General features: G+C 43.7%; 1 protein-coding gene across 1 annotated transcript in view; it reads left to right on the top strand.

Annotated features, from left to right (window-relative positions):
- The window catches only part of LOC311143878 (transducin beta-like protein 3), a 42,588-nt gene that overhangs the window by 10,111 nt on the left and 5,586 nt on the right, over positions 1-26,891 (top strand). The window contains exons 8-20 of the mRNA XM_084179749.1: positions 672-747; positions 863-959; positions 1,603-1,826; positions 2,061-2,202; positions 2,852-2,910; positions 4,533-4,639; positions 4,873-5,008; positions 7,699-7,941; positions 10,301-10,371; positions 13,277-13,433; positions 18,208-18,266; positions 24,710-24,813; positions 26,507-26,578. Coding sequence (XP_084035875.1) covers positions 672-747; positions 863-959; positions 1,603-1,826; positions 2,061-2,202; positions 2,852-2,910; positions 4,533-4,639; positions 4,873-5,008; positions 7,699-7,941; positions 10,301-10,371; positions 13,277-13,433; positions 18,208-18,266; positions 24,710-24,813; positions 26,507-26,578 — 1,547 coding nt within the window. The remainder of the gene's footprint in view (positions 1-671; positions 748-862; positions 960-1,602; positions 1,827-2,060; positions 2,203-2,851; positions 2,911-4,532; positions 4,640-4,872; positions 5,009-7,698; positions 7,942-10,300; positions 10,372-13,276; positions 13,434-18,207; positions 18,267-24,709; positions 24,814-26,506; positions 26,579-26,891) is intronic.

Genomic DNA, 26,891 nt, shown 5'->3' with positions numbered 1-26,891 from the left:
ATCCATCCCTGTCAAACTGATATTTTTTTGTCAATCTTAAGAAAATGTATCTTATATCTGCCGTTTCCATTATACATGTCGCAATAAAAAAGAAAATATTTGACATTGCTTTTGTTGAATAAACCTGGGTCGATGGAAACCTGCCTTCTGACACCTATCATACCCTTGCCTGGTCTCAGATCTGTTTGTGTTGTGTTGCCCCAACTCCTATGGACCTCTGTGCAGATGATGTATATTGTTTTAATTTCTGAAAAATTGTGCTGAAAGAAACCGCTGATGCCAGTTGGCAAAACGGCACTTACAGATCTGGTACCAGGCTATACCTATCATAGCCAAAACAACACAGTGAGCGACCTCAAAGACTCAACAAATCATATTTTATGCTATTGGTGCAGTGTTGTCCAAGCTGTTCAATCTTGCCGGTCAAATTTAGCCAATTTGATCACAAATGTAACACATCAAAGACCTATTATAAAATAAAATGCATTGTGAAAAGTCATGTAAAATTGCTTATAATCCCATTAATTCTCCCAACTGTTATATTTATTTATTTTGCGGCTCACCTGCAGTACCCCCGTGGACCACAGGTTGAAAACCATAGCTTTAGACCCCATCATACCTGATCAATTCATTGCGAGCTAGCTGAATGTTTGATGATTATTTGATTGCAGCTCTGGCAGGGACAAGATCTGCACAGTGTGGGATCTGAAGAGCAGGACCGCCAAGAGGACAGTGCCCGTCTATGAGGTAAACTCTCATACTCTACTTTCTTCCAGAGTTGTTTTAGACTGGCTTTTGTAACTAAAAGTTGATTGGTGTATCATCAGCCTAATTGCATGAAATGTGTTGCTTCCCTCGCCAGGCTGTGGAGAGTGTTGTGCTGCTCCCTGAGGAGGAAGATTTCTCTGAGATCGGGGTGAAAACTAAAGAGATACACTTCATCACGGCAGGCAGCAAAGGTATGTGCTTACAGTCCCGCTCCTGGGTGAAGTTCCCACTAGGTACAGATCTAGGATCATCTTCCCCAATCCTAACTTAACCATTAGTGGGGGAAAATGCAAAGCCGACTCAAGATCAGTGTCTAAGGGCCACTTCTCCTTACTCCAACAATCCCCAGGCTACATGGTGGATGAATGTGGAGGAGTCTGCCCACTGCCCACCAATATAGCTAGATAATACTGGATGAGACTAGTGTATAGTTTTAGCCGCCAATCAGAGATGATCATCATTTTATAGTTCAGTATCAAATTGTATTGGTCACATACACATGTTGTAGTAGGCCAACAGTTTAATCCTACTGGACTATCTTGAATATCATCTTCTACTCCATACTATTGAACCTTAGCCTGGTCTCAGATCTGTTTGTGCTGTCTTAGCAAGTCCTATGTGCAGATGATGTATATTATTATATATTGTTTTAATTTCTGAATAATAATGATGAAGGAAACCACTGATGCCAGTTGGCAAGACTGCACAAACCGATCTGGTACCAGGCTATACCTAGTACTTACCTATTATACCCAAAACAACACAGGGAGCAAGCCCAATCAAAGACCTCCACTTAAGGGAGTAACTTGAAACACTCTGATTCTCTCTCTCCAGGTGTGCTGAGGGTGTGGGATGCCAGCTCGGCCCGCTGTGTGTTCGCCCAGACGCTCCCCTCCGCCTCCTCCTCGGAGGGCTCAGAGGAAGTGGGAGAGGAGTACGGAGACCCCCGGAGCCTCACCTACTGCCTCCCGCTGCCCTCCTCCCTCAGGCTGGCCACGGTCACAGCAGAACATAACATCCTGCTCTACCAGCTGCCCTCCTTCACCACACAGCAACAGGTGGGTAACTGATAACAAGGTCTCTACCAGCTGCTCTCCACCACCACACAACAACGGGAGGAGGAGGAGGGGGGGTAGAAAGGGACACTAGGATTGTTTTTATTATTCAGAATCCTTTAGTTCAGATGGTAGGTCTTCTGTTTGTCTGAATGGTTTCACCCATGCTAATGGTTTATTTTGATCAAGAGGCTTGCTTTTATGTTGCTGGTGTTCGTTCTCTCTCTCCACCCCCAGTTTGTTGGCTACAATGATGAGGTTCTGGATGTGAAGTTTCTGGGCAAGGGGGACACTCACATTGTCGTGGCGACCAACAGCTCCCAGCTCAAGGTGTTTGAGCTGGCCACCAGCAGCTGTCAGATCCTCTACGGACACACAGGTGAGTCCTCTGACCAACAGGGAGCAGCACCTCTCTGCTTGTCTATATGGGGTGGTCACTAGGTAGGGAGATTGAAACTCAGAATAAGAGAGTTCTCACAATAAGTATCTGAATCTTTTCTTTTGAATATGGCAGCTCCCTTCAGCCCAGTTCTAACATTAGTGCCAACAACAACATATAGTTAATATTTCACCCAAATTATCTCCTACATCACTGAATAGGAGTGATAAGATCTGTGCAGTTTCTGGTCAGTTATGAAGATTGACCAGCAGGAGGCAGAGTTGCTGTGTGAAACACTGAATCTCCAAACTGCACCCTCCAATGCATCTGTAGAATATCTCCACCCTGAAAGGATGTAACATATACAGTATGGAAGCCATGGAAGCCTTTTTAAACCATGGCGATTGGAGGGATTATAGTTCAATTATAGCTGTGTAGGCACTTAAAAGAAGCCTGATGAACTGTAAACTGAGCAATCAATCAGACAGAGTTACTGTCATTCAGGATTAGAGACAATGATAGCTTGGTAACTGGTTGGTCAGGTTTGACGGTTTGACTGACATTGAGTGTTGCTCTTTTCTCACCTGGCTCGAACTTTCAAAAGGGTTGACCTTTTGAATTCTACTGATCTTTCCTTTCTCCTCCACAGATACCGTCCTGTCACTCGACGTGTTCAAGAAAGGTTCCCTGTTTGTGAGCTGTGCGAAGGTGAGGCTACAGACTGACTGTTTCCTTGTTTCATCAGGAGTGTTCACCATTTACGAATGGAAACCTCTCCTCAACCTTTTGTTAACATTAGTTAACCACAGAGTAGGATGGATGGAAACCTTTCCTCAACATTAGTTAACCACAGGGTAGGATGGATGGAAACCTTTCCTCAACATTAGTTAACCACAGAGTAGGATGGATGGAAACCTTTCCTCAACATTAGTTAACCACAGAGTAGGATGGATGGAAACCTTTCCTCAACATTAGTTAACCACAGGGTAGGATGGATGGAAACCTTTCCTCAACATTAGTTAACCACAGAGTAGGATGGATGGAAACCTTTCCTCAACATTAGTTAACCACAGAGTAGGATGGATGGAAACCTTTCCTCAACATTAGTTAACCACAGGGTAGGATGGATGGAAACCTTTCCTCAACATTAGTTAACCACAGAGTAGGATGGATGGAAACCTTTCCTCAACATTAGTTAACCACAGAGTAGGATGGATGGAAACCTTTCCTCAACATTAGTTAACCACAGAGTAGGATGGATGGAAACCTTTCCTCAACATTAGTTAACCACAGAGTAGGATGGATGGAAACCTTTCCTCAACATTAGTTAACCACAGAGTAGGATGGATGGAAACCTTTCCTCAACATTAGTTAACCACAGAGTAGGATGGATGGAAACCTTTCCTCAACATTAGTTAACCACAGAGTAGGATGGATGGAAACCTTTCCTCAACATTAGTTAACCACAGAGTAGGATGGATGGAAACCTTTCCTCAACATTAGTTAACCACAGGGTAGGATGGATGGAAACCTTTCCTCAACATTAGTTAACCACAGGGTAGGATGGATGGAAACCTTTCCTCAACATTAGTTAACCACAGAGTAGGATGGATGGAAACCTTTCCTCAACATTAGTTAACCACAGGGTAGGATGGATGGAAACCTTTCCTCAACATTAGTTAACCACAGAGTAGGATGGATGGAAACCTTTCCTCAACATTAGTTAACCACAGAGTAGGATGGATGGAAACCTTTCCTCAACATTAGTTAACCACAGGGTAGGATGGATGGAAACCTTTCCTCAACATTAGTTAACCACAGAGTAGGATGGATGGAAACCTTTCCTCAACATTAGTTAACCACAGGGTAGGATGAAATCCACACGTACACAAACACATGCACGCACATGCATACACACACACACACACACACACTCCCTACTAACCAGTATCATCTAATCATTACTATTGAACCCTAGCCTGGTCCCAGATCTGTTTGTGCTGTTTTGCCAACTCCTATGGTCATCGTTATGCCAAACGTGACAATGACCTCTGTGCAGATGATGTATGATGTTTTAATTTCTGTATAATAGTGATGGAAGCAAACCACTGATGCCAGTTGGCAAGACAGCACACACACACATCTAATACACACACTCCCTCCCTCTAACCAGGGTCCCCTCTCTCTCTCTGTACAGGATAAGTCAGTGTCCTCTCGCTCTCTGTACAGGATAAGTCAGTGTCCTCTCTCTCTCTGTACAGGATAAGTCAGTGTCCTCTCGCTCGCTCGCTCTCTTTCTTTATTTCGTTCTTTCTTTCTTTCCCCCCCAGGATAAGTCAGTGCGTGTGTGGAGACAGGATCCAGACAGTGGTCAGGTGTGTTGTGTGGCCCAGGGCTCCAGCCATGCTAACGCTGTGGGCTCCATCACCTGCTCCAGGTAAACCACTACACACCAGGGTCTCCTCAGTTCTGGCCCTGGAGGCCCACTGTGGATGCAAATTTCTCCAGTATTGGGAATGCCAATATCCAATGAAGGTTGTGTTAATCATCCATACTCTCTTGCTTGTGCACTTTCTAATCCTTCCCTCTTATCCTACGTCTGTCTCTCTCTCTTTCTCTCTCTCTCTATGTGTCTCTGTCTCTCTGTCTCTGTCTCTCTCTCTCTTTCAGGATGAAGGAGTCGTTTGTGGTGTCTGGTAGTCAGGACTGCACCATCAAGGTGTGGGATCTCCCAGATACCATCCTGGAAACAGACAGTGATGTGTTCCTGCTGACCGCCCAGGTCACAGAGAAGGCACACGACAAAGTATGACACGTTTCCACAAGTACATATATTTATACCCTCTACTGTGTGGAGTCAACTCCTTGCACATCTAGATAGCCAATACATCTCTATTGCTAGGCAGGAACTTAAGTGATGTGTGTAATAAAACTGTTCCTTCTCCTGACCTCGGCCCACATTCCTCACTAATCCACAGCTATCCACCCTTATCAGTGACCACAACCAAGTGATTGACTTTTCCCTTACTTATTAACTCTCCAAGCCCCTGGCTCTTATCCAACCTCCATTGACCCCACCATATACATTCCTCATACATGTACCCATTAACTTCTAGTATAGCAAGTATTTCAGACTAGAACCCAACAATACATTCAAGCATCATACATACAGTTGAAGTCGGAAGTTTACATACACTTAGGTTGGCGTCATTAAAACTTGTTTTTCAACCACTCCACCAATTTCTTGTTAACAAACTATAGTTTTGGCAAGTCGGTTAGGACATCTACTTTGTGCATGACCCAAGTAATTGTTCCAACAATTGTTTACAGACATATTATTTCACTTATAATTCACTGTATCACAATTCCAGTGGGTCAGAAGTTTACATACACTAAGTTGACTGTGCCTTTAAACAGCTTGGAAAATTCCAGAAAATGATGTCATGGCTTTAGAAGCTTCTGATGGGCTAATTTACATAATTTGAGTCAATTGGAGGTGTACCTGTGGATGTATTTCAAGGCCTACCTTCAAACTCAGTGCCTCTTTGCTTGACATCATGGGAAAATCAAAAGAAATCAGCCAAGTCTGGTTCATCCTTGGGAGCAATTTCCAAACGCCTGAAGGTACCACGTTCATCTGTACAAACAATAGTACGCAAGTATAAACACCATGGGACCACGCAGCCGTCATACCGCTCAGGAAGGAGACGCGTTCTGTCTCCTAGAGATGAACGTACTTTGGTGCGAAAAGTGCAAATCAATCACAGAACAACAGCAAAGGACCTTGTGAAGATGCTGGAGGAAACAGGTACAAAAGTATCTACAGTAAAACAAGTCCTATATCGACATAACCTGAAAGGCCGCTCAGCAAGGAAGAAGCCACTGCTCCAAAACCGCCATTTAAAAAAGCCAGACTATGGTTTGCAGCTGCACATGGGGACAAAGATCGTACTTTTTGGAGAAATGTCCTCTGGTCTGATGAAACAAAAATATAACTGTTTGGCCATAATGAAAAAGGGGGCGCTTGCAAGCCGAGGGAACACAATCCCAACCGTGAGCAACGGGGGTGGCAGCATCATGCTGTGGGGGTGCTTTGCTGCAGGAGGGACTGGTGCACTTCACAAAATACATTGCATCATGAGGAAGGAAAATTAGGTGGATATATTGAAGCAACATCTCAAGACATCAGTCAGGAAGTTAAAGCTTGGTCGCAAATGGGTCTTCCAAATGGACAATGACCCCAAGCATACTTCCAAAGTTGTGGCAAAATGGCTTAAGGACAACAAAGTAAAGGTATTGGAGTGGCCATCACAAAGCCCTGACCTCAATCCTATAGAAAATATTTGGGCGGAACTGAAAAAGCATATGCGAGCAAGGAGGCCTACAAACCTGACTCTGTCAGGAGGAATGGGCCAAAATTCACCCAACTTATTGTGGGAAGCTTGTGGAAGGCTACCCGAAACGTTTGACCCAAGTTAAACAATTTAAAGGCAATGCTACCAAATACTAATTGAGTGTATCTAAACTTCTGAACCACTGGGAATGTGATGAAAGAAATAAAAGCTGAAATAAATAATTCTCTCTACTATTATTCTGACATTTCACATTCTTAAAACAAAGTGATGATCCTAACTGACCTAAAACAGGGCATTTTTACTAGGATTAAATGTCAGGAATTGTGAAAAACTGAGTTGAAATGTATTTGGTTAAGATGTAAACTTCCGACTTCAACTGTACATACATACATTCAAGCATGTACACAAGGACGTATAACTGCACAGACACACACCCACACCCACTCACACAAAAGCACAAACACAAGGACACACTTACACACAAGCATGTACACTGCAGAGACACACTAACACATGCCTAGAAGCACGTTCACAGGTGCACCACACTGGTAGTCAGACAGACAGACAGACAGATAGACCGACCGACCGATACGCTGTAGTGATTGTCTGGTGACTCGGGTGCTTGATTTGCTCACTGTGATTGGAAAATGTATGTCTTTCCTCATAAGGAAGTAAAAGTCCCAGCTGATAATTTCCTATTGTGGGCTCCTTTGTCTGCATTAACTATTGTTATCATACAAATGCACACAGTACACAGATGGTATGAGGTTTCTATGCGCAACGTGGGTGCCTGTTCTGTGAAATGTATACTTGAGAGGGAAGGAAGGACTATGTGTTTGTGTTTGGTAGGTATTTTTGCCAAATTTCTGAATTAAATCTCCCTGTCCCTTGTTCGTCCCTGTCTCTCACCCTCATATTCCCCATCCACTCCTCCTGTCCACCCTCTTCCTCTCCAACCCCTCTCTACTTATCTTTTACCCTCGCACCCCCAATTTTCTCTTTGTCGACTTCTCATCTCTCACTTTCTAATTTCCCCTTTGTGTTCACCCCTGCGCTTTGTCACACTGACCCCATACCCTGACCTTTCATCTCATTCTGTCCCTCTCCCTGTCTCTCCCCGTCTCTCCCCCTCCCTCCCCAGGATGTGAACAGCGTGGCAGTGTCCCCCAACGACAAGCTCTTGGCGTCTGGTTCCCAGGACCGCCTAGCCAAGCTGTGGTCCCTGGGGGCCCCCGGGGCCGACCTGGCCCTGCTGGGGGTGTTCCGGGGCCACCGCCGGGGGGTCTGGTGCGTCCAGTTCTCCCCCATGGACCAGGTGCTGGCATCCTCCTCAGCCGACGGCTCCGTCAAGCTCTGGAGCCTCCAGGACTTCAGCTGCCTTAAGGTGGGTGAGGGGGGGTTGAGGGGGGTGGGGGTAGGTGGGTGCGTGTATGATTGCTAGTTTGCGTGTGTGTGTTTATGTGATTACAGTGGGGGAAAAAGTATTTAGTCAGCCACCAATTGTGCAAGTTCTCCCACTTAAAAAGATGAGAGAGGCCTGTAATTTTCATCATAGGTACACGTCAACTATGACAGACAAAGTGAGATTTTTTTTCTCCAGAAAATCACATTGTGGGATTTTTAATGAATTTATTTGCAAATTATGGTGGAAAATAAGTATTTGGTCAATAACAAAAGTTTCTCAATACTTTGTTATATACCCTTTGTTGGCAATGACACAGGTCAAATGTTTTCTGTAAGTCTTCACAAGGTTTTCACACACTGTTGCTGGTATTTTGGCCCATTCCTCCATGCAGATCTCCTCTAGAGCAGTGATGTTTTGGGGCTGTCGCTGGGCAACACGGACTTTCAACTCCCTCCAAAGATTTTCTATGGGGTTGAGATCTGGAGACTGGCTAGGCCACTCCAGGACCTTGAAATGCTTCTTACGAAGCCACTCCTTCGTTGCCCGGGCGGTGTGTTTGGGGTCATGCTGAAAGACCCAGCCACGTTTCATCTTCAATGCCCTTGCTGATGGAAGGAGGTTTTCACTCAAAATCTCACGATACAAGGCCCCATTCATTCTTTCCTTTACACGGATCAGTCGTCCTGGTCCCTTTGCAGAAAAACAGCCCCAAAGCATGATGTTTCCACCCCCATGCTTCACAGTAGGTATGGTGTTCTTTGGATGCAACTCAGCATTCTTTGTCCTCCAAACACGACGAGTTGAGTTTTTACCAAAAAGTTTTATTTTGGTTTCATCTGACCATATGACATTCTCCCAATCCTCTTCTGGATCATCCAAATGCACTCTAGCAAACTTCAGATGGGCCTGGACATGTACTGGCTTAAGCAGGGGGACACGTCTGGCACTGCAGGATTTGAGTCCCTGGCGGCGTAGTGTGTTACTGATGGTAGGCTTTGTTACTTTGGTCCCAGCTCTCTGCAGGTCATTCACTAGGTCCCCCCGTGTGGTTCTGGGATTTTTGCTCACCGTTCTTGTGATCATTTTGACCCCACGGGGTGAGATCTTGCGTGGAGCCCCAGATCGAGGGAGATTATCAGTGGTCTTGTATGTCTTCCATTTCCTAATAATTGCTCCCACAGTTGATTTCTTCAAACCAAGCTGCTTACCTATTGCAGAATCAGTCTTCCCAGCCTGGTGCAGGTCTACAATTTTGTTTCTGGTGTCCTTTGACAGCTCTTTGGTCTTGGCCATAGTGGAGTTTGGAGTGTGACTGTTTGAGGTTGTGGACAGGTGTCTTTTATACTGCTAACAAGTTCAAACAGGTGCTATTAATACAGGTAACGAGTGGAGGACAGAGGAGCCTCTTAAAGAAGAAGTTACAGGTCTGTGAGAGCCGGAAATCTTGCTTGTTTGTAGGTGACCAAATACTTATTTTCCACCATAATTTGCAAATAAATTCATAAAAAATCCTACAATGTGATTTTCTGGATTTCTTTTTCTCAATTTGTCTGTCATAGTTGACGTGTACCTATGATGAAAATTACAGGCCTCTCTCATCTTTTTAAGTGGGAGAACTTGCACAATTGGTGGCTGACTAAATACTTTTTTTCTCCACTGTATATGTCCACTGTATATGTACAAACATAAGAATTTACATTTTCAACAATTTACATGTTTTACGTTGCTCATCAATTGCTAATTTCCCACGTACAGTAGGTGTGAGATAATCAACCCCATTTTAATTCCTCTATTACCTTGGCTCTTCCAAACACTCGTCAAACCAATTAAAACCAAATGTACCATGTATTGAATGGTAGTTGTGAGTCATCATGACCATTGTTAGGCTAATAGCTTTATGCACTAATATAATAGCTTATAGAGTGAGGTTGATTAAACTTGTGGCTCCCTCTCACGATATCCTTTCTGCTCTTTGTGAGTGGCGCATTCTTTGAATAGTCATGCTCTCCTGTATGGAACTGTTCTGGAATACAGGAACAACAGAACCTGATGAAATGGCTTGCCTTGGTTAGTTATGTACACTATCTTCAAATGTTATCTAAAACATCCGTTAGTCTTTTTACATACGTGTGGCGTGGGCCCGTATCCATGGTGCTGATCTAGGATCAGGTATGCCTTTTAGATTGTAATGAATAAGATATGGACAGTGAGGACCTGATCTTAGATCAGCACTCCTACTCACTGACGCTTTTTGAATATGTGCCCTGGTGTAAGCAGATTAAGTTGTATCTGTGCGTTCTCTGGCAGTGAAACTGGTGTGCCATGTTGTGTCTTGTAGACGTTTGAAGGCCATGATGCCTCTGTGCTGAAGCTCATCTTTGTGAGCAGAGGGACTCAGCTACTCACAAGGTACGACACACACTATTTTGTGTACATTACCAGTCAAAAGTTTGGACACCTACTCATTCAAGGATTTCTATTTATTTGTAAAAAAATATTTACTTGTAGAATAATAGTGAAGACATCAAAACTATGAAATAACACATATGGAATCATGTAGTAACCAAAAAAGTGTTAAAGAAATCCAAATATATTTTATATTTGAGATTCTTCAAATAGCCACCCTTTGCCTTATAATAATTATAATAATAATATAATATGCCATTTAGCAGACGCTTTTATCCAAAGCGACTTACAGTCATGCGTGCATACATTTTTGTGTATGGGTGGTCCCGGGGATCGAACCCACTACCTTGGCGTTACAAGCGCCGTGCTCTACCAGTTGAGCTACAGAGGACCACAGATGACACCTTTGCACACTCTTGGCATTCTCTCAACCAGCTTCATGAGGTAGTCACCTGGAATGCATTTCATTTAACAGGTGTGCCTTGTTAAAAGTTAATTTGGGGAATTTCTTATTTGGGGAATTTCTTTCCTTCTTAATGCGTTTGAGCCAATCTGTTGTGTTGTGACAGAAGATAGCCCTATTTGGTAAAAGACCAAGTCCATATTATGGCAAGAACACTTCAAATAAGCAAAGAGAAACGACAGTCCATCCTTACTTTAAGACATGAAGGTCAGTCAATACGGAAAATTTCAAGAACTTTGAAAGTTTCTTCAAGTGCATTCACAAAAACCATCAAGCGCTATGATGAAACTGGCTCTCATGAGGACCACCACAGGAATGGAAGACCCAGTGTTACCTTTGCTGCAGGGGATAAGTTCATTAGAGGTACCAGCCTCATGCATTGCAGCCCAAATAAATGCTTCACCGAGTTCAAGTAACAGACACATCTCAACATCAACTGTTCAGAAGGGACTGTGTGAATCAGGCCTTCATGGTCGAATTGCTGCCAAGAAACCACTACTAAAGGACACCAATAAGAAGAAAAGACCTGCTTGGGCCAAGAAACACGAGCAATGGACATTAGACTGGTGGAAATGTCTCCTTTAGTTTTTGGTTCCAACCGCCGTGTCTTTGTGAGACACGGTGTGGGTGAACGGATGATCTCCACATGAGTAGTTCCCACCGTAAAGCATGGAGGAAGAAGGTGTTATGGTGTGGGGGTGCTTTGCTGTTGACACTGCCTGTGATTTATTTAGAATTCAAGGCACACTTAACCAGCATGGCTACCACAGCATTCTGCAGCGATACGCCATCCCATCTTGTTTGGGCTTAGTGGGACAATCATTTGTTTTTCAACAGGACAATGACCCAACACACCTCCAGGCTGTGTAAGGGCTATTTGACCAAGAAGGAGAGTGATGGAGTGCTGCATCAGATGACCTGGCCTCCACAGTCCCCCACCTTAACCCAATTGAGATGGTTTGGGATGAGTCGGATGGCAGAGTGAAGGAAAAGCAGCCAACAAGTGCTAAGCATATGTGGGAACTCCTTCAAGACTGTTGGAAAAGCATTCCAGGTGAAGCTGGTTGAGAGAATGCCAAGAGTGTGCAAAGCTGTCATCAAGGCAAAGGGTGGCTATTTGAAGAATCTCAAATATAAAATATACAGTGGGGAGAACAAGTATTTGATACACTGCCGAATTTGCAGGTTTTCCTACTTACAAAGCATGTAGAGGTCTGTAATTTTTATCATAGGTACACTTCAACTGTGAGAGACGGAATCTAAAAATCCAGAAAATCACATTGTATGATTTTTAAGTAATTAATTTGCATTTTATTGCATGACATAAGTATTTGATACATCAGAAAAGCAGAACTTAATATTTGTTACAGAAACCTTTGTTTGCAATTACAGAGATCATACGTTTCCTGTAGGTCTTGACCAGGTTTGCACACACTGCAGCAGGGATTTTGGCCCACTCCTCCATACAGACCTTCTCCAGATCCTTCAGGTTTCGGGGCTGTTGCTGGGCAATACAGACTTTCAGCTCCCTCCAAAGATTTTCTATTGGGTTCAGGTCTGGAGACTGGCTAGGCCACTCCAGGACCTTGAGATGCTTCTTATGGAGCCACTCCTTAGTTGCCCTGGCTGTGTGTTTCAGGTCGTTGTCATGCTGGAAGACCCAGCCATGACCCATCTTCAATGCTCTTACTGAGGGAAGGAGGCCCCATCCATCCTCCCCTCAATACGGTGCAGTCGTCCTGTCCCCTTTGCAGGAAAGCATCCCCAAAGAATGATGTTTCCACCTCCATGCTTCACGGTTGGAATGGTGTTCTTGGGGTTGTACTCATCCTTCTTCTTCCTCCAAACACGGCGAGTGGAGTTTAGACCAAAAAGCTCTATTTTTGTCTCATCAGACCACATGACCTTCTCCAATTCCTCTGGTCATTGGCAAACTTCAGACGGGCCTGGACATGCGCTGGCTTGAGCAGGGGGACCTTGCGTGCGCTGCAGGATATTAATCCATGACGGCAGTGTATCAAATACTTGTTCTCCCCACTGTATTTGGATTTCATTAACACATTTTTTTGGTTACTACATGATTCCATATGTGTTATTTCATAGTTTTGATGTCCACTATTATTCTACAATGTAGAAAATAGTAAAAAATTAAGAAAATCCTTGAATGAGTAGGTGTCCAAACTTTTGACTGGTACTGTAAAAGTAGCCTTTTTTTTTTATCCTTCCGTATTTCTTAAGGTAGCATGCCAATATCACATCCCGTGCGTTGGTTATACTCCGTTTATTTTCCTTAAACCACATCTTTCTCTCTCCCTCCCTCTCAATCTTTGAGTCCCTCTTTCTCTCGCTCTCTCTCCGCTTGCCTCGCTCTCGTTCCCTCTTTTTCTCTCTTTCTCTCCGCCCGTCTCTCTGTCTTCCCTCCTCTGTCTCTCTGTCTCTCTCCAGTGGATCAGATGGGCTGGTCAAGCTGTGGACCATCAAGACCAACGAGTGTGTGAAGACGCTGGATGCCCACCAGGACAAGGTGTGGGGTCTCCACGCCACCAGGAAAGATGACCGCGTGGTCACCGCCTCGGCCGACTCCAACATCACTGTGTGGACGGTCAGTACTGGCCCTAACCAACCAACGCTCACTGATTGGTTGTTTGATTGATTGACTGATTTCGGATCATTAGAAATGCATATAAAGCTGGTCCAGTTGGAAACCACGTTATGACCTGGTTAATATAGTACATATACTGTAAGTTAATTAATCTACCAACCAACCAATCAATCAATCGAATCTATTTAAAAAGCCCTTTTTTCATCAGCTGTTGTCAAAAAGTGCTTCAAAGTTTTGACATCTCTCACCAACCATAGAAATATAATTACTACATTTACATTTACATTTTAGTCATTTAGCAGACACTCTTATCCAGAGCGACTTACAGTTAGTGAATACATTTTATTATTTTTTATATTAGCCCCCCGTGGGAATCGAACCCACAACCCTGGCGTTGCAAACGCCATGCTCTATCAACTGAGCTACATCCCTGCCGGCCATTCCCTCCCCTACCCTGGACGACGCTGGGCCAATTGTGCGCCGCCCATGAGTCTCCCGGTCGCGGCCGGCTGCGACAGAGCCTGGATTCGAACCAGGATCTCTAGTGGCACAGTTAGCACTGCGATGCAGTGCCTTAGACCACTGCGCCACTCAGGAGGCTAGGAATGCTATTAGTCAGACTCCTACCTGTAAATTAGTAGATAACCAGCTGTAATCGCCCCTACAAAAACTTGAGATAGGAGCATTGCCAGCTCCCTTTCCGGTGTCCAACAGGGTTCGCACAAGGTGCTTGATGTGCTTAAAGTACTTGAATTTGGCACTCTGAAATTCAAGTACTGGAATACCTTGAATTATCAGACATTTTCTGAAGTTGGTACTTCATAAGTACTTGAATTAAAATGATAAAATATGTTAATATGATGGTCTTGCTAATGAATTTCCAGGCAGACTACCGAGTTTTATTTCCTCACGTGTTTCGTGCTCTGGTTGCCAGGCGAGCTCTCTCATTCCACCCACACTGCCACTTAGCCAGGCAGGTAAAGAACTGACTGATTAGGCGCCGCCAAATGTCACATCAATAGTTAAAATGCCGGGCAAATGTAGGTTCAATCCCGCCGGGCAGGATATTGATGTTTATGAATGGGTTTTGCCAGACCCAACCAGGGATGTAGTGGAGGGTAAACGCCCTTTATGCACCTTTTTATTTATGAAATAGCATTTACTCACCTTTTTATTTAGTTAATTATCATGAGAACAAGTGGAATCATGAATGATTCATGTATGCTCGTTATGTTCGCCTGCTCCCCCGGATTTGCCTTTTTAGCAGTGTATTCATTCACCACTCTGTCCAACGGGAATCTCCGCCCACGACATAGGCCGAGAGGTGAAACTAACAACCTCTGCCCAGACCAACAGTGGCAAGTAGCAGAGAGACTCCGCTGACAGTGGGAATTATTTTAACATCCCTTGACTCCTGCTGTGTCTCTCGGAGAATGAGTGTACAACTGGTAAATAGTCGCTGCTATTTCAGTCAGATGTCTAGCTAGCTAGGTAGCTCAAGGGCTCTGGCTATTAGCCAGGTAGGTAGCTAACTAGCTGGCTAGAAGGATGAAGTAAGAAGTTAACGTTGAACGGAGCCTGACCTCAGCAGGAGCAGTTGACTGAAATTATGCTAGCTATAATCAAAAGATGGGCTACTATAAGTTCTCATAACAAAATACATGTTCTTTATAGAGAGTTGTAAGACAGACAGTGGTGAGTCAGGCTGCAATGAAGGAGGCAAAGGAGATACACAGAGTGAGGAAGCATTGAAGCAAGCAGGGAGTACAGTGGTTCCCAAATTTGGGGTCCGAGACCCATGTGGGGTCCTCTAAAATGTAAATAGGGTCCCCTGAGAGAGTCTTTAATCTTGTCAAACACATTAATATCTTTCTCTTCAAATGGGTATAGAATACAGCATTTATCAGTCAACTAAGGGCCTTTTACACTGTCAGATTTCACTTTCATGTCATTGTGTTGGGACAGCCTGTGGGACCTAAGATTTAGTGAAATTTAAAGACCATTTAAATATAAAGACAATTTAATATTATGTACACTGAACAAAAAGATAAACGCAACATGCAAAAATGTCGAAGATTTGAATGAGTTAGTTCATATAATGAAATCAGTAAATATCATCAGTCCTGACTTACCACTCATGTATGTAGTAAATAAGTAGTGAAACACGTATTATTGAGTTGAACTACAAAGGGAAGCACAGCTGCGAGCTGCCCAGTGACACAAGCCTTCCAGATGAGCTAAATTACTTCCTATGCTTGCTTCGAGGCAAGTAACACTGAAACATGCATGAGAGCATCAGCTGTTCCGGACGACTGTGTGATCACGTTCTCTGTAGCTGATGTGAGTAAGACCTTTTAAACAGGTCAACATTCACAAGGCCACAGGGCCAGACGAATTACCAGGACGTGTACTCCGAGCATGCGCTGACCAACTGGCAAGTGTCTTCACTGACATTTTCAAAATCTCCCTGTCTGAGTCTGTAATACCAACATGTTTCAAGCAGACCACCATAGTCCCTGTGCCCAAGAACACTAAGGTAACCTGCCTAAAATGACTACCGACCCGTAGCACTCACGTCTGTAGCCATGAAGTGCTTTGAAAGGCTGGTCATGGCTCACATAAACACCATTATCCCAAAAACCCTAGACCCACTCCAATTTGCCTACCGCCCCAACAGATCCACAGATGATGCAATCTCTATTGCACTCCACACTGCCCTTTCCCACCTGGACAAAAGGAACACCTACGTGAGAATGTTATTCATTGACGACAGCTCAGCGTTCATCACCGTAGTGCCCTCAAAGCTCATCACTAAGCTAAGGACCCTAGGACTAAACACCTCCCTCTTCAACTAGATCCTGGACTTCCTGACGGGCCGCCCCCAGGTGGTAAGGGTAGGTAACAACACATCCGCCACGATGATCCTCAACACGGGGGCCCCTCAGGGGTGCGTGCTCAGTCCCCTCCTGTACTCCCTGTTCACTCATGACTGCATGGCCAGGCATCGAGAGCATCCTGACTGGTTGCACCACTGCCTGGTATGGCAACTGCTCGGCCTCCGACCGCAAGGCACTACAGAGGGTAGTGCGTAAGGCCCAGTACATCACTGGGGCCAAGCTACCTGCCATCCAGGACCTCTATACCAGGCGGTGTCAGAGGAAGGCCCTAAAAATTGTCAAAGACTCCAGCCACCCTAGTCATAGACTGTTCTCTCTGCTACCGCACGGCAAGTGGTACCGGAGCGCCAAGTCTAGGTCCAAGAGGCTTTTAAACAGCTTCTACCCCCAAACCATAAGACTCCTGAACATCTAATCAAATGGCTACCCAGACTATTAGAAATTGGTGGTAATTGAAAATAAATATTAGTGCTTGAAAAAGTACTAAAGTCTTTGAATTTGACTTGTCTGTACGAACCCTGGTCCAAAAAACGTTGACACGGCAGCTTGCATAATATTGTCTGTGTCCCAAATGTCCCCCTATTCCCTATTTTAGTGCATTACTTTTGGCTAGGACTCCAAGTAAGGACTCCAAGTCTTTGGCGTGGTCCTCTGTAGCTCAGCTGGTAGAGCACGGCGCTTGTAACGCCAAGGTAGTGGGTTCGAACCCCGGGACCACTCATACACAAAAAAATAATAATGTATGCACGCATGACTGTAAGTCGCTTTGGATAAAAGCGTCTGCTAAATGGCATATTATTATATTATTATATTATAAGTAGTGACTACACTGAGTGTACAAAACATTAGGAACACCTAATTAATATTGAGTTGCACCCCATTTTGCCCTCAGAACAGCCTCAATTCGTCGGGGCATGGACTCTACAAGGTGTCAAAAGTATTCCACAAAGATGCTGGCTTATGTTGACTCCAATGTTTCCCACAGTTGTGTCAAGTTTGCTGGATGTCCTTTGGTTGGTGGACCATTCTTGATACACATGGGAAACTGTTGAGCATGAAAAACCCAGCAGCGTTGCAGTTCTTGACACACACAAACCGGTTCGACTGGCACCTACTACCATACCCGGTTCAAAGGCACTTAAATCTTTTGTCTTGCCCAGTCACCCTCTGAATTGAACACATACACAATCCATGTCTCAAGGCTTAAAAATCCTTCTTTAACCTGTCTCCTCCCCTTCATCTACACTGATTTGAAGTGGATTTAACAAGTGACATCAATAAGGGATCATAGCTTTCACCTGGATTCACCTGTTCAGTCTAGGTCAATAAAAGAGCTCATACCATTGCATTACTACTGCGCTACTTCCTGTTAACCTCACAGTGAGTACCGTGTAATTTCCAGGTATAACTCCCCTAGTCATTGGTGACTGGTTTCATGATGATGATTTGGAAGCGTTGCCACCCAGCTGACCTCATGGCTACGGTTATCCTGCAGAAATTGTACGTTAAGGAAACATCAAATTAAAAGCTGGTGTGGCAATGATTTGTGTACTGTGTCATGTGCTGTATGGTCGTGATGTCCATTGTGTTTCAGATCTTTATGAAAAGGATTAATGCAAGGTGTGAATACTGAGTTACTTAATGTGAATTAACTTAGGGAGTGTCTTGGTACTCTAATCTGGTTCCAACTATTGTCACACCCATCCTAGATAGTCTAGCGATTCAGGTTGTGAAGTTTAAACTAGATGCTATATGTCTTAAAACTGGGGGTATATTTGTATGGCAAATCTAGAACTGTTAACCAGACAGTTATAATGTTGTTGTATAAATATAATTAATTAAATGATAAATGTATTCTGTGTGCCTTCCTCCTGTAGGACGTGACAGAGGTGGAGCAGGCAGAGGAGCAGGCTAAGCAGGAAGACCAGATACTCAAGTGAGTTCATCTTAGTGCAGTCCACACCAATACAGATATCAACTGGGCATTAAAACATCCTTCACCTTCAATACAGATATCAACTGGGCATTAAAACATCCTTCACCTTCAATATAGATATCAACTGGGCATTAAAACATCCTTCGCCTTCAGATGGTTCAGTTGGTTGGAGCATTGTGCTGACAAACACAAAGGCTGTGGGTTAGATTTTTGCTTGGGACATACAGCCTGCATATATAGTTTTTAAATGTAGGTGGTTCAGGAAATACATTGAAATTCCAATTCTTCAATGTTTTTCAATGAGGACAATTTGGAATTAGAACTGGAATTTGGTTTACTTTCAGTGGTTAACATACAGTGGTGTGAAAAAGTGTTTGCCCCCTTCCTGATTTGTTATTTCTTTGCATGTTTGTCACACTTAAATGTTTCAGATCATCAAACAAATTTAAATATTAGTCAAAGAACACAAGTAAACACAAAATGCAGTTTTGAAATGAAGGTTGTTATTATTAAGGGAAAACTAAATCCAAACCTACAGTGGGGAAAATAAGTATTTGGTCAATAACAAAAGTTTCTCAATACTTTGTTATATACCCTTTGTTGGCAATGACACAGGTCAAACGTCAAATTTTGTCCCATTCCTCCATGCAGATCTCCTCTAGAGCAGTGATGTTTTGGGGCTGTCGCTGGGCAACACGGACTTTCAACTCCCTCCAAAGATTTTCTATGGGGTTGAGATCTGGAGACTGGCTAGGCCACTCCAGGACCTTGAAATGTGTCTTACGAAGCCACTCCTTAGTTGCCCGGGCGGTGTGTTTCGGATCATTGTCATGCTGAAAGACCCAGCCACGTTTCATCTTCAATGCCCTTGCTGATGGAAGGAGGTTTTCACTCAAAATCTCACGATACATGGCCCCATTCATTCTTTCCTTTACACGGATCAGTCGTCCTGGTCCCTTTGCAGAAAAACAGCCCCAAAGCATGATGTTTCCACCCCCATGCTTCACAGTAGGTATGGTGTTCTTTGGATGCAACTCAGCATTCTTTGTCCTCCAAACACGACGAGTTGAGTTTTTACCAAAAAGTTCTATTTTGGTTTCATCTGACCATATGACATTCTCCCAATCCTCTTCTGGATCATCCAAATGCACTCTAGCAAACTTCAGACGGGCCTGGACATGTACTGGCTTAAGCAGGGGGACACGTCTGGCACTGCAGGATTTGAGTCCCTGGCGGCATAGTGTGTTACTGATGGTAGGCTTTGTTACTTTGGTCCCAGCTCTCTGCAGGTCATTCACTAGGTCCCCCCGTGTGGTTCTGGGATTTTTGCTCACCGTTCTTGTGATCATTTTGACCCCACGGGGTGAGATCTTGCGTGGAGCCCCAGATCGAGGGAGATTATCAGTGGTCTTGTATGTCTTCCATTTCCTAATAATTGCTCCCACAGTTGATTTCTTCAAACCAAGCTGCTTACCTATTGCAGATTCAGTCTTCCCAGCCTGGTGCAGGTCTACAATTTTGTTTCTGGTGTCCTTTGACAGCTCTTTGGTCTTGGCCATAGTGGAGTTTGGAGTGTGACTGTTTGAGGTTGTGGACAGGTGTCTTTTATACTGATAACAAGTTCAAACAGGTGCCATTAATACAGGTAACGAGTGGAGGACAGAGGAGCCTCTTAAAGAAGAAGTTACAGGTCTGTGAGAGCCGGAAATCTTGCTTGTTTGTAGGTGACCAAATACTTATTTTCCACCATAATTTGCAAATAAATTCATTAAAAATCCTACAATGTGATTTTCTGGATTGTTTTTCTCAATTTGTCTGTCATAGTTGACGTGTACCTATGATGAAAATTACAGGCCTCTCTCATCTTTTTAAGTGGGAGAACTTGCACAATTGGTGGCTGACTAAATACTTTTTTCCCCCACTGTACATGGCCCTGTGTGAAAAAGTGTTTGCCCCACCTGTTATAACACAACTCAACTGTGGTTTATCACACCTGAGTTCAATTCCTCTAGCCACACCCAGGCCTGATTACTGCCACACCTGTTCTCAATCAAGGAATCACTTAAATAGGACCTGCCTGACAAAGTGAAGTAGACCAAAATATCCTCAAACGCTAGACATCATGCCGAGATCCAAAAAAATTCAGGAACAAATGAGAAAGAAAGTAATTGAGATCCATCAGTCTGGAAAAGGTTATAAAGCCATTTCTAAAGCTTTGGGACTCCAGCGAACCACAGTGAGAGCCATTATCCACAAATGGCGAAAACATGGAACAGTGGTGAACCTTCCCAGGAGTGGCCGGCCGACCAAAATTACCCCAAGAGCGCAGCGACGACTCATCCAAGAGGTCACAAAAGACCCCACAACAACATCCAAAGAGCTGCAGGCCTCACTTGCCTCAGTTAAGGTCAGTGTTCATGACTCCACCATAAGAAAGAGACTGGGCAAAAATGGCCTGCATGGCAGAGTTCCAAGACGAAAACATTTTTGCCAGAAAACATCTTGATGATCCCCAAGGCCTTTGGGGAAATACTCTGTGGACTGACGAGACAAAAGTTGAACTTTTTGGAAGGTGTGTGTCTCATTACATCTGTCGTAAAAGTAACACCGCATTTCAGGAAAAGAACATCATACCAACAGTAAAATATGGTGGTGGTAGTGTGATGGTCTGGGCCTGTTTTGCTGTTTCAGGCCCTGGAAGACTTGCTGTGATAAATGGAACAATGAATTCGGCTGTCTACCAAAAAATCCTGAAGGAGAATGTCCAGTCATCTGTTCGTGACCTCAAGATGAAGCGACCTTGGGTTCTGCAGCAGGACAATGATCCAAAACACACCAGCAAGTCCACCTCTGAATGGCTGAAGAAAAACAAAATTAAGACTTTGGAGTGGCCTAGTCAAAGTCCTGACCTGAATCCTATTGAGATGCTGTGGCATGACCTTAAAAAGGCAGTTCATGCTCAAACCCTCCAATGTGGCTGAATTACAACAATTCTGCAAAGATGAGTGGGCCAAAATTCCTCCACAGCGCTGTAAAAGACTCATTGCAAGTTATCGCAAACGCTTGATTGCAGTTGTTGCTGCTAAGGGTTGCCCAACCAGTTATTAGGTTGAAGGGGGCAATCACTTTTTCACACAGGGCCATGTGGGTTTGGATTTTGTTTTCCCTTAATAATAACAACCTTCATTTCAAAACTGCATTTTGTGTTTACTTGTGATATCTTTGACTAATATTTAAATTTGTTTGATGATCTGAAACATTTAAGTGTGACAAACATGCAAACAAATAAGAAATCAGGAAGGGGACAAACACTTTTTCACACCACTGTAGGGTCAGTGGGTCAGTTTAGGGTCAGTGGTTAAGCTAGTTTAGTTTAGGGTCGTGGTTGGTGAGGGGTTAGAATCTTCTGAGTTGAGCCACCATGACCCACTTTGTAGACTCTGCTCTTGCAACAGCTGATAAATATCTACAGATGAAGGGTTTGTTAGACCAAAGTTTGCCCACTGCCTAACCAGACTAGAGGTCATGTTGGAAAGAAGTCACGATGGATAACATTTTATATTTACTTGCTTCTGTTTACACACACACACACACACACACACACACACACACACACACACACACACACACACACACACACACATTGCTGCAGTAATTCTACAGAAATTGTACCTCTGTCTTAAGGAAACAGCCCCCGGCTAAATTAAAAGCTGATGTGTGGAAATGAGCGTGTATTCTATCATGTGCTTCTGAATGTCGCCGCCACTTCATCTGATTCCTTGAAGTTTAGGAGAGGACAGAAACTCCTATGGTCTGACCTCTGTGCAGATGATGATTGATGCTTTAATTTCTGAATAATAGTGATGGAATCAATCCACTGATGCCAGAGAGAGAAAAAAAACATGACCATATGAGTTGTGCATTGTCGTGGAAGTTCTACCCAATAAGGAGAGACTTTATTTCTTCAAACAATTATGCTTTATTTATCAATTAATTATTGCAATAATGGAGCTGGTCAGACATGCACTTCTAAGGTGTACGCCAGAGAGCTCGAATGACACGAGGAGTACAGAAACCTTATATAGGCAAGTCATCTTATGCAAGCATGTACAAAACTCGTGATCTTGGTGTGTGTATGGGCTGGACAATGAGACGAAACTGGGATACAGGGTGCAGACTAACTTTGAAAAAGGTTGTCTCATTCTGAGGACAATAGGTGTTTAAAACAACAGGAAATCTCCCCAGACATAGTTCCTCAAGTAGCGTCTTTTGCTGTCTGCCTAGATGATGTGTGGCTTAACACCCATACACCTACAGTGCTATGAAAAAGTATTTGCCCCCTTTCTAATTTTCTCCACTTTTGCATATTTGTGATACTGAATGTTATCAGATCTTCAACCAAAACCTAATATTAGATAAAGGGAACATAAGTGAACAAATAACACAACAAACACCCAATTCCCCTGTGTGAAAAAGTAATTGCCCCCTTACACTCAATAACTGGTTGTGCCACCTTTAGCTGCAATGACTCCAACCAAATGCTTCCTGTAGTTGTTGATCAGTCTCTCACGTCGCTGTGGAGGAATTTTGGCCCACTCTTCCATGCAGAACTGCTTTAACTCAGTGACGTGTGGGTTTTCAAGCATGAACTGCTCGTTTCAAGTCCTGCCACAACATCTCAATTGGGATTAGGTCTGGACTTTGACTAGGCCATTCCAAAAATTCCAATTTGTTGCTTTTTAGCAATTTTCATGTAGATTTGATTGTGTGTTTTGGATCATTGTCTTGCTGCACTTCAGCTTCAGCTCACAGACGGATGGTCTGACATTCTGTAGAATACTCTGATACTGAGCAAAATTCATGGTTCCTTCTATTAAGGCAAGTCGTCCAGGTCCTGAGGCAGCAAAGCAACCCCAAACCATCACACCACCACCACCATGCTTGACCTTCGGTATGATGTTCTTACTGTGGAATGCAGAGTTTGGTTTTCGCCAGGCATAATGGGACCCATCTCATCCAAAAAGTTGACTCAAGTTTGCCAAAAAGCACCTGGATGATCATCAAGACTCTTGGAAGAACGTTCTATGGACAGATGATTCAAAAGTATAACTTTTTGGACGACATGGTACCATAAATGCCTGGCGAAAACCAAACTCTGCATTCCACAGTAAGAACATCATACCAAAGGTCAAGCATGGTGGTGGTGGTGGTGGTGTAATGGTTTGGGGATGCTTTGCTGCCTCAGGACCTGGACGACTTGCCTTAATAGAAGGAACCATGAATTCTGCTCCGTATCAGATAATTCTACAGGAGAATGTCAGACCATCCGTCTGTGAGCTGAAGCTGAAGTGATCCAAAACACACAATCAAGTCTACATGAAAATTGCTAAAAAGCAACAAATTTGAAGTTTTGGAATGGCCTAGTCAAAGTCCAGACCTAATCCCAATTGAGATGTTGTGGCAGGACTTGAAACGAGCAGTTCATGCTTGAAAACCCTCACGTCACTGAGTTAAAGCAGTTCTGCATGGAAGAGTGGGCCAAAATTCCTCCACAGCGACGTGAGAGACTGATCAACAACTACAGGAAGCATTCGGTTGGAGTCATTGCAGCTAAATGTGGCACAACCAGTTATTGAGTGTAAGGGGGCAATTACTTTTCCACACAGGGGAATTGGGTGTTGCATAACTTTGTTTATGAAATAAATATGTAATTGTTGTGTTATTTGTTCACTTATGTTCCCTTTATCTAATATTAGGTTTTGGTTGAAGATCTGATAACATTCAGTATCACAAATATGCAAAAGTAGAGAAAATTAGAAAGGGGGCAAATACTTTTTCATAGCACTGTACACACACCAAGTTTGAACCTTTTGCCCAGCAACAGGCCTTAGCCAGGACAACAGCTTTGTCATTAGTGCACAGGATTTAACGCTTTGCTCTGGTAGAAGTAGATAGAGAAGGAACCGGTTCTTTCCTTTCTGACTAGCAGGAAACCATAGGTCTCACCTGTTAGCTCTTGGCTGTGCACCGAGACATCATGTCCATACTTTCCTAAAACTAGGTTCCTATGCTACACATCTACAGAACAGTTATAAACAGGCTCATACCCATGCATGCACAATCCCATCTCATATGATCTAGTTATATCAATCATCTCAGAATGAAGGCAGAAGCAATTACGCTTAAAGAAAAAGCTTCTAGTACACAAGCATGATAAAGGTTTAACAAAAATGTCCATCACAGCATGCACGTGTTTGTGCGTCTTTCCTGGGTCGTGTTAATTAGGGCATGTTTTAAAACATTTTGCAACAGGAAACAAAAATGTGCGTTTCTTATTGGACAAATCCAGGTGGTCCCTCCCTGTCTCAGTCCTGTTTTGTGCGTAATGAACGCAGCCCCGGTTTCTACTTTCTGATGTAGTGGTGTGTTGTTGTGTTGTGCAGGAAACAGGAGCTGTCTAACCTGCTCCATGAGAAGAAGTACCTGAAGGCTCTGGGCCTGGCCATCTCCCTGGACCAGCCACACACTGTGCTCAAAGTCATCAAAGGTATACTTCTATCCTCTCGCTTTTCTTCTATATCCTTCTACACACACACTCAGCTCCGTGCTCGACATCATCAAAGGTAAATGTCTCTAGTCTCTCACATCTTTTCTCCACACTGTACATACAGCATGTTGATCATCCTGATTCTTCCTCACATCTCCAGAAATAGCTGCTGGATTCCACATGGCTCATTTTGTCACTCACCTGTGTGTGTCTCTTTAGCACTCCCTCAGTTCTCCAGGCGCTAGTGTAGGCTAGAACTGTGGGAACTGTACATAAAGAGGACTGTACATAGAGCATTCATTACTACAAGCAAAAACATTACTCAGTAACCAGTTCAGACTCTCTAAACCTCTCTGTCATTATGTTAATGGTTGACGTGACCTGCATACCAACAGGTCCACTGACAGTCTGTCAAAGCCTTAGAGGCAAATAGACTAAATGGACCAAATCACTACCCAAATTCCAGGACATTCTTCTGAGCCAAAACATAGATCGTTGTGCACAGGTGCACTTTAGTGTTTGTTTATCGAAACAAAGAAGAGTGGAACATCTTGTTTTAGACATTGCGTGTATCGATCATGGATGAGGTAGACTGGGTGGTGTTCATTAGGGCAAAATGTTGCACAACGAGAATTATATGATTTCTTATTTTACAAGTTCCGATAGTACCTCCCTGTTTCGGACCGCTTTCTTCTGTCTCGTGCCTATTGAACATAGCCTGAGAGAGATCAGGTTCTGAGCTAAATAAACGTACAGTTTATAAACACAGGAGTGTACATGTACTCAGTGTTTAGGCATGTTGAACAACATATAACATACGTATGTTAAATAGACTTATTTAGGAAAAGTCAAGGACTGAGGGGTAATGGCTTTAAAAATGACAGAGATTTACATTTTCAATTCATATGTAGTTAAAATGACAGCCTTGGCACTTCTAGTGTTAAAATCCATTAAAATAACTGGATGTGAGAGACTAGGGTTACATGTTTGACCGTCAAGGATTGGTCAGAGTTCATTGTATTGGCATAACAATGGACCGTCATACCGACACTAGAGGATCTTATATGTGGTTGTTGACTGAATGGATCACTTAGGTCATGATGATGCCTATTTACATTTACATTTTAGTCATTTAGCAGACGCTCTTATCCAGAGTGACTTACAGTTAGTGAGTGCATACATTATATATATTTTTTATACTGGCCCCCCGTGGGAATCGAACCCACAACAATCTACCAACATCCCTGCCGGCCATTCCCTCCCCTACCCTGGATGACGCTGGGCCAATTGTGCGCCGCCCCATGGGTCTCCTGGTCGCGGCCGGCTACGACAGAGCCTGGATTCGAACCAGGATCTCTAGTGGCACAGCTAGCACTGCGATGCAGTGCCTTAGACCACTGCGCCACTCGGGAGGCATCCCAAATGCTGCAATACTTAGGCTGCATCCCAAATGGCACCCTATTCCCTATCTAATGCACTACTTTTGATCCCCATAGAGCTCTGGTCAAAAGTAATGCACTATGTAGGGAAAGTTACAGTTATGAAAAAAGTTACGAAAGTCTTAATAGACTGGCTTATGTATTTTATGCCATGACACTGGCTATGTATGCCAGGATCAAAGGCTTCTATATCTGATGTGGGTTACTCTGTGTGTACTGTCTGTGACCTCATGACTGTCCTGTGTTGCCCCTAGCGATCCGCCAGGGGGAGGATGGTGCTAAGCAGCTGGAGAAGACTGTGCTGAAGCTGCGCCGGGACCAGAAAGGTGAGGTCAGAAAGGATGAGGTATACTCAGCTGGCCAAAAAAATCACTATGTTTTTACTACGTTGCAGAGCATTCTGAAAACGTTTTGTGCTTGCTGTGTATTCAATATGGTGATGACGGCACCTTTATAATGGTCAGTGAAAATGGTCTGTGTATGTTAATAGTCCGTGGGAATGGTCCATGATAAAGGTCCTTGTATGGTAGTGGTCCGTGATAATGGTCCGTGTATGGTAGTGGTCCGTGATAATGGTCCGTGTATGGTAGTGGTCCGTGATAATGGTCCGTGTATGGTAGTGGTCCGTGATAATGGTCC

This window comes from Coregonus lavaretus (genome assembly GCF_964263955.1).
Source record: "Coregonus lavaretus genome assembly, chromosome: 2".
In the NCBI taxonomy this organism is placed as follows: Eukaryota; Metazoa; Chordata; class Actinopteri; order Salmoniformes; family Salmonidae; genus Coregonus; species Coregonus lavaretus.
The sequence above is the reverse complement of the archived record's forward strand: the minus strand, read 5'-3'. Positions and strand labels throughout refer to the sequence as shown.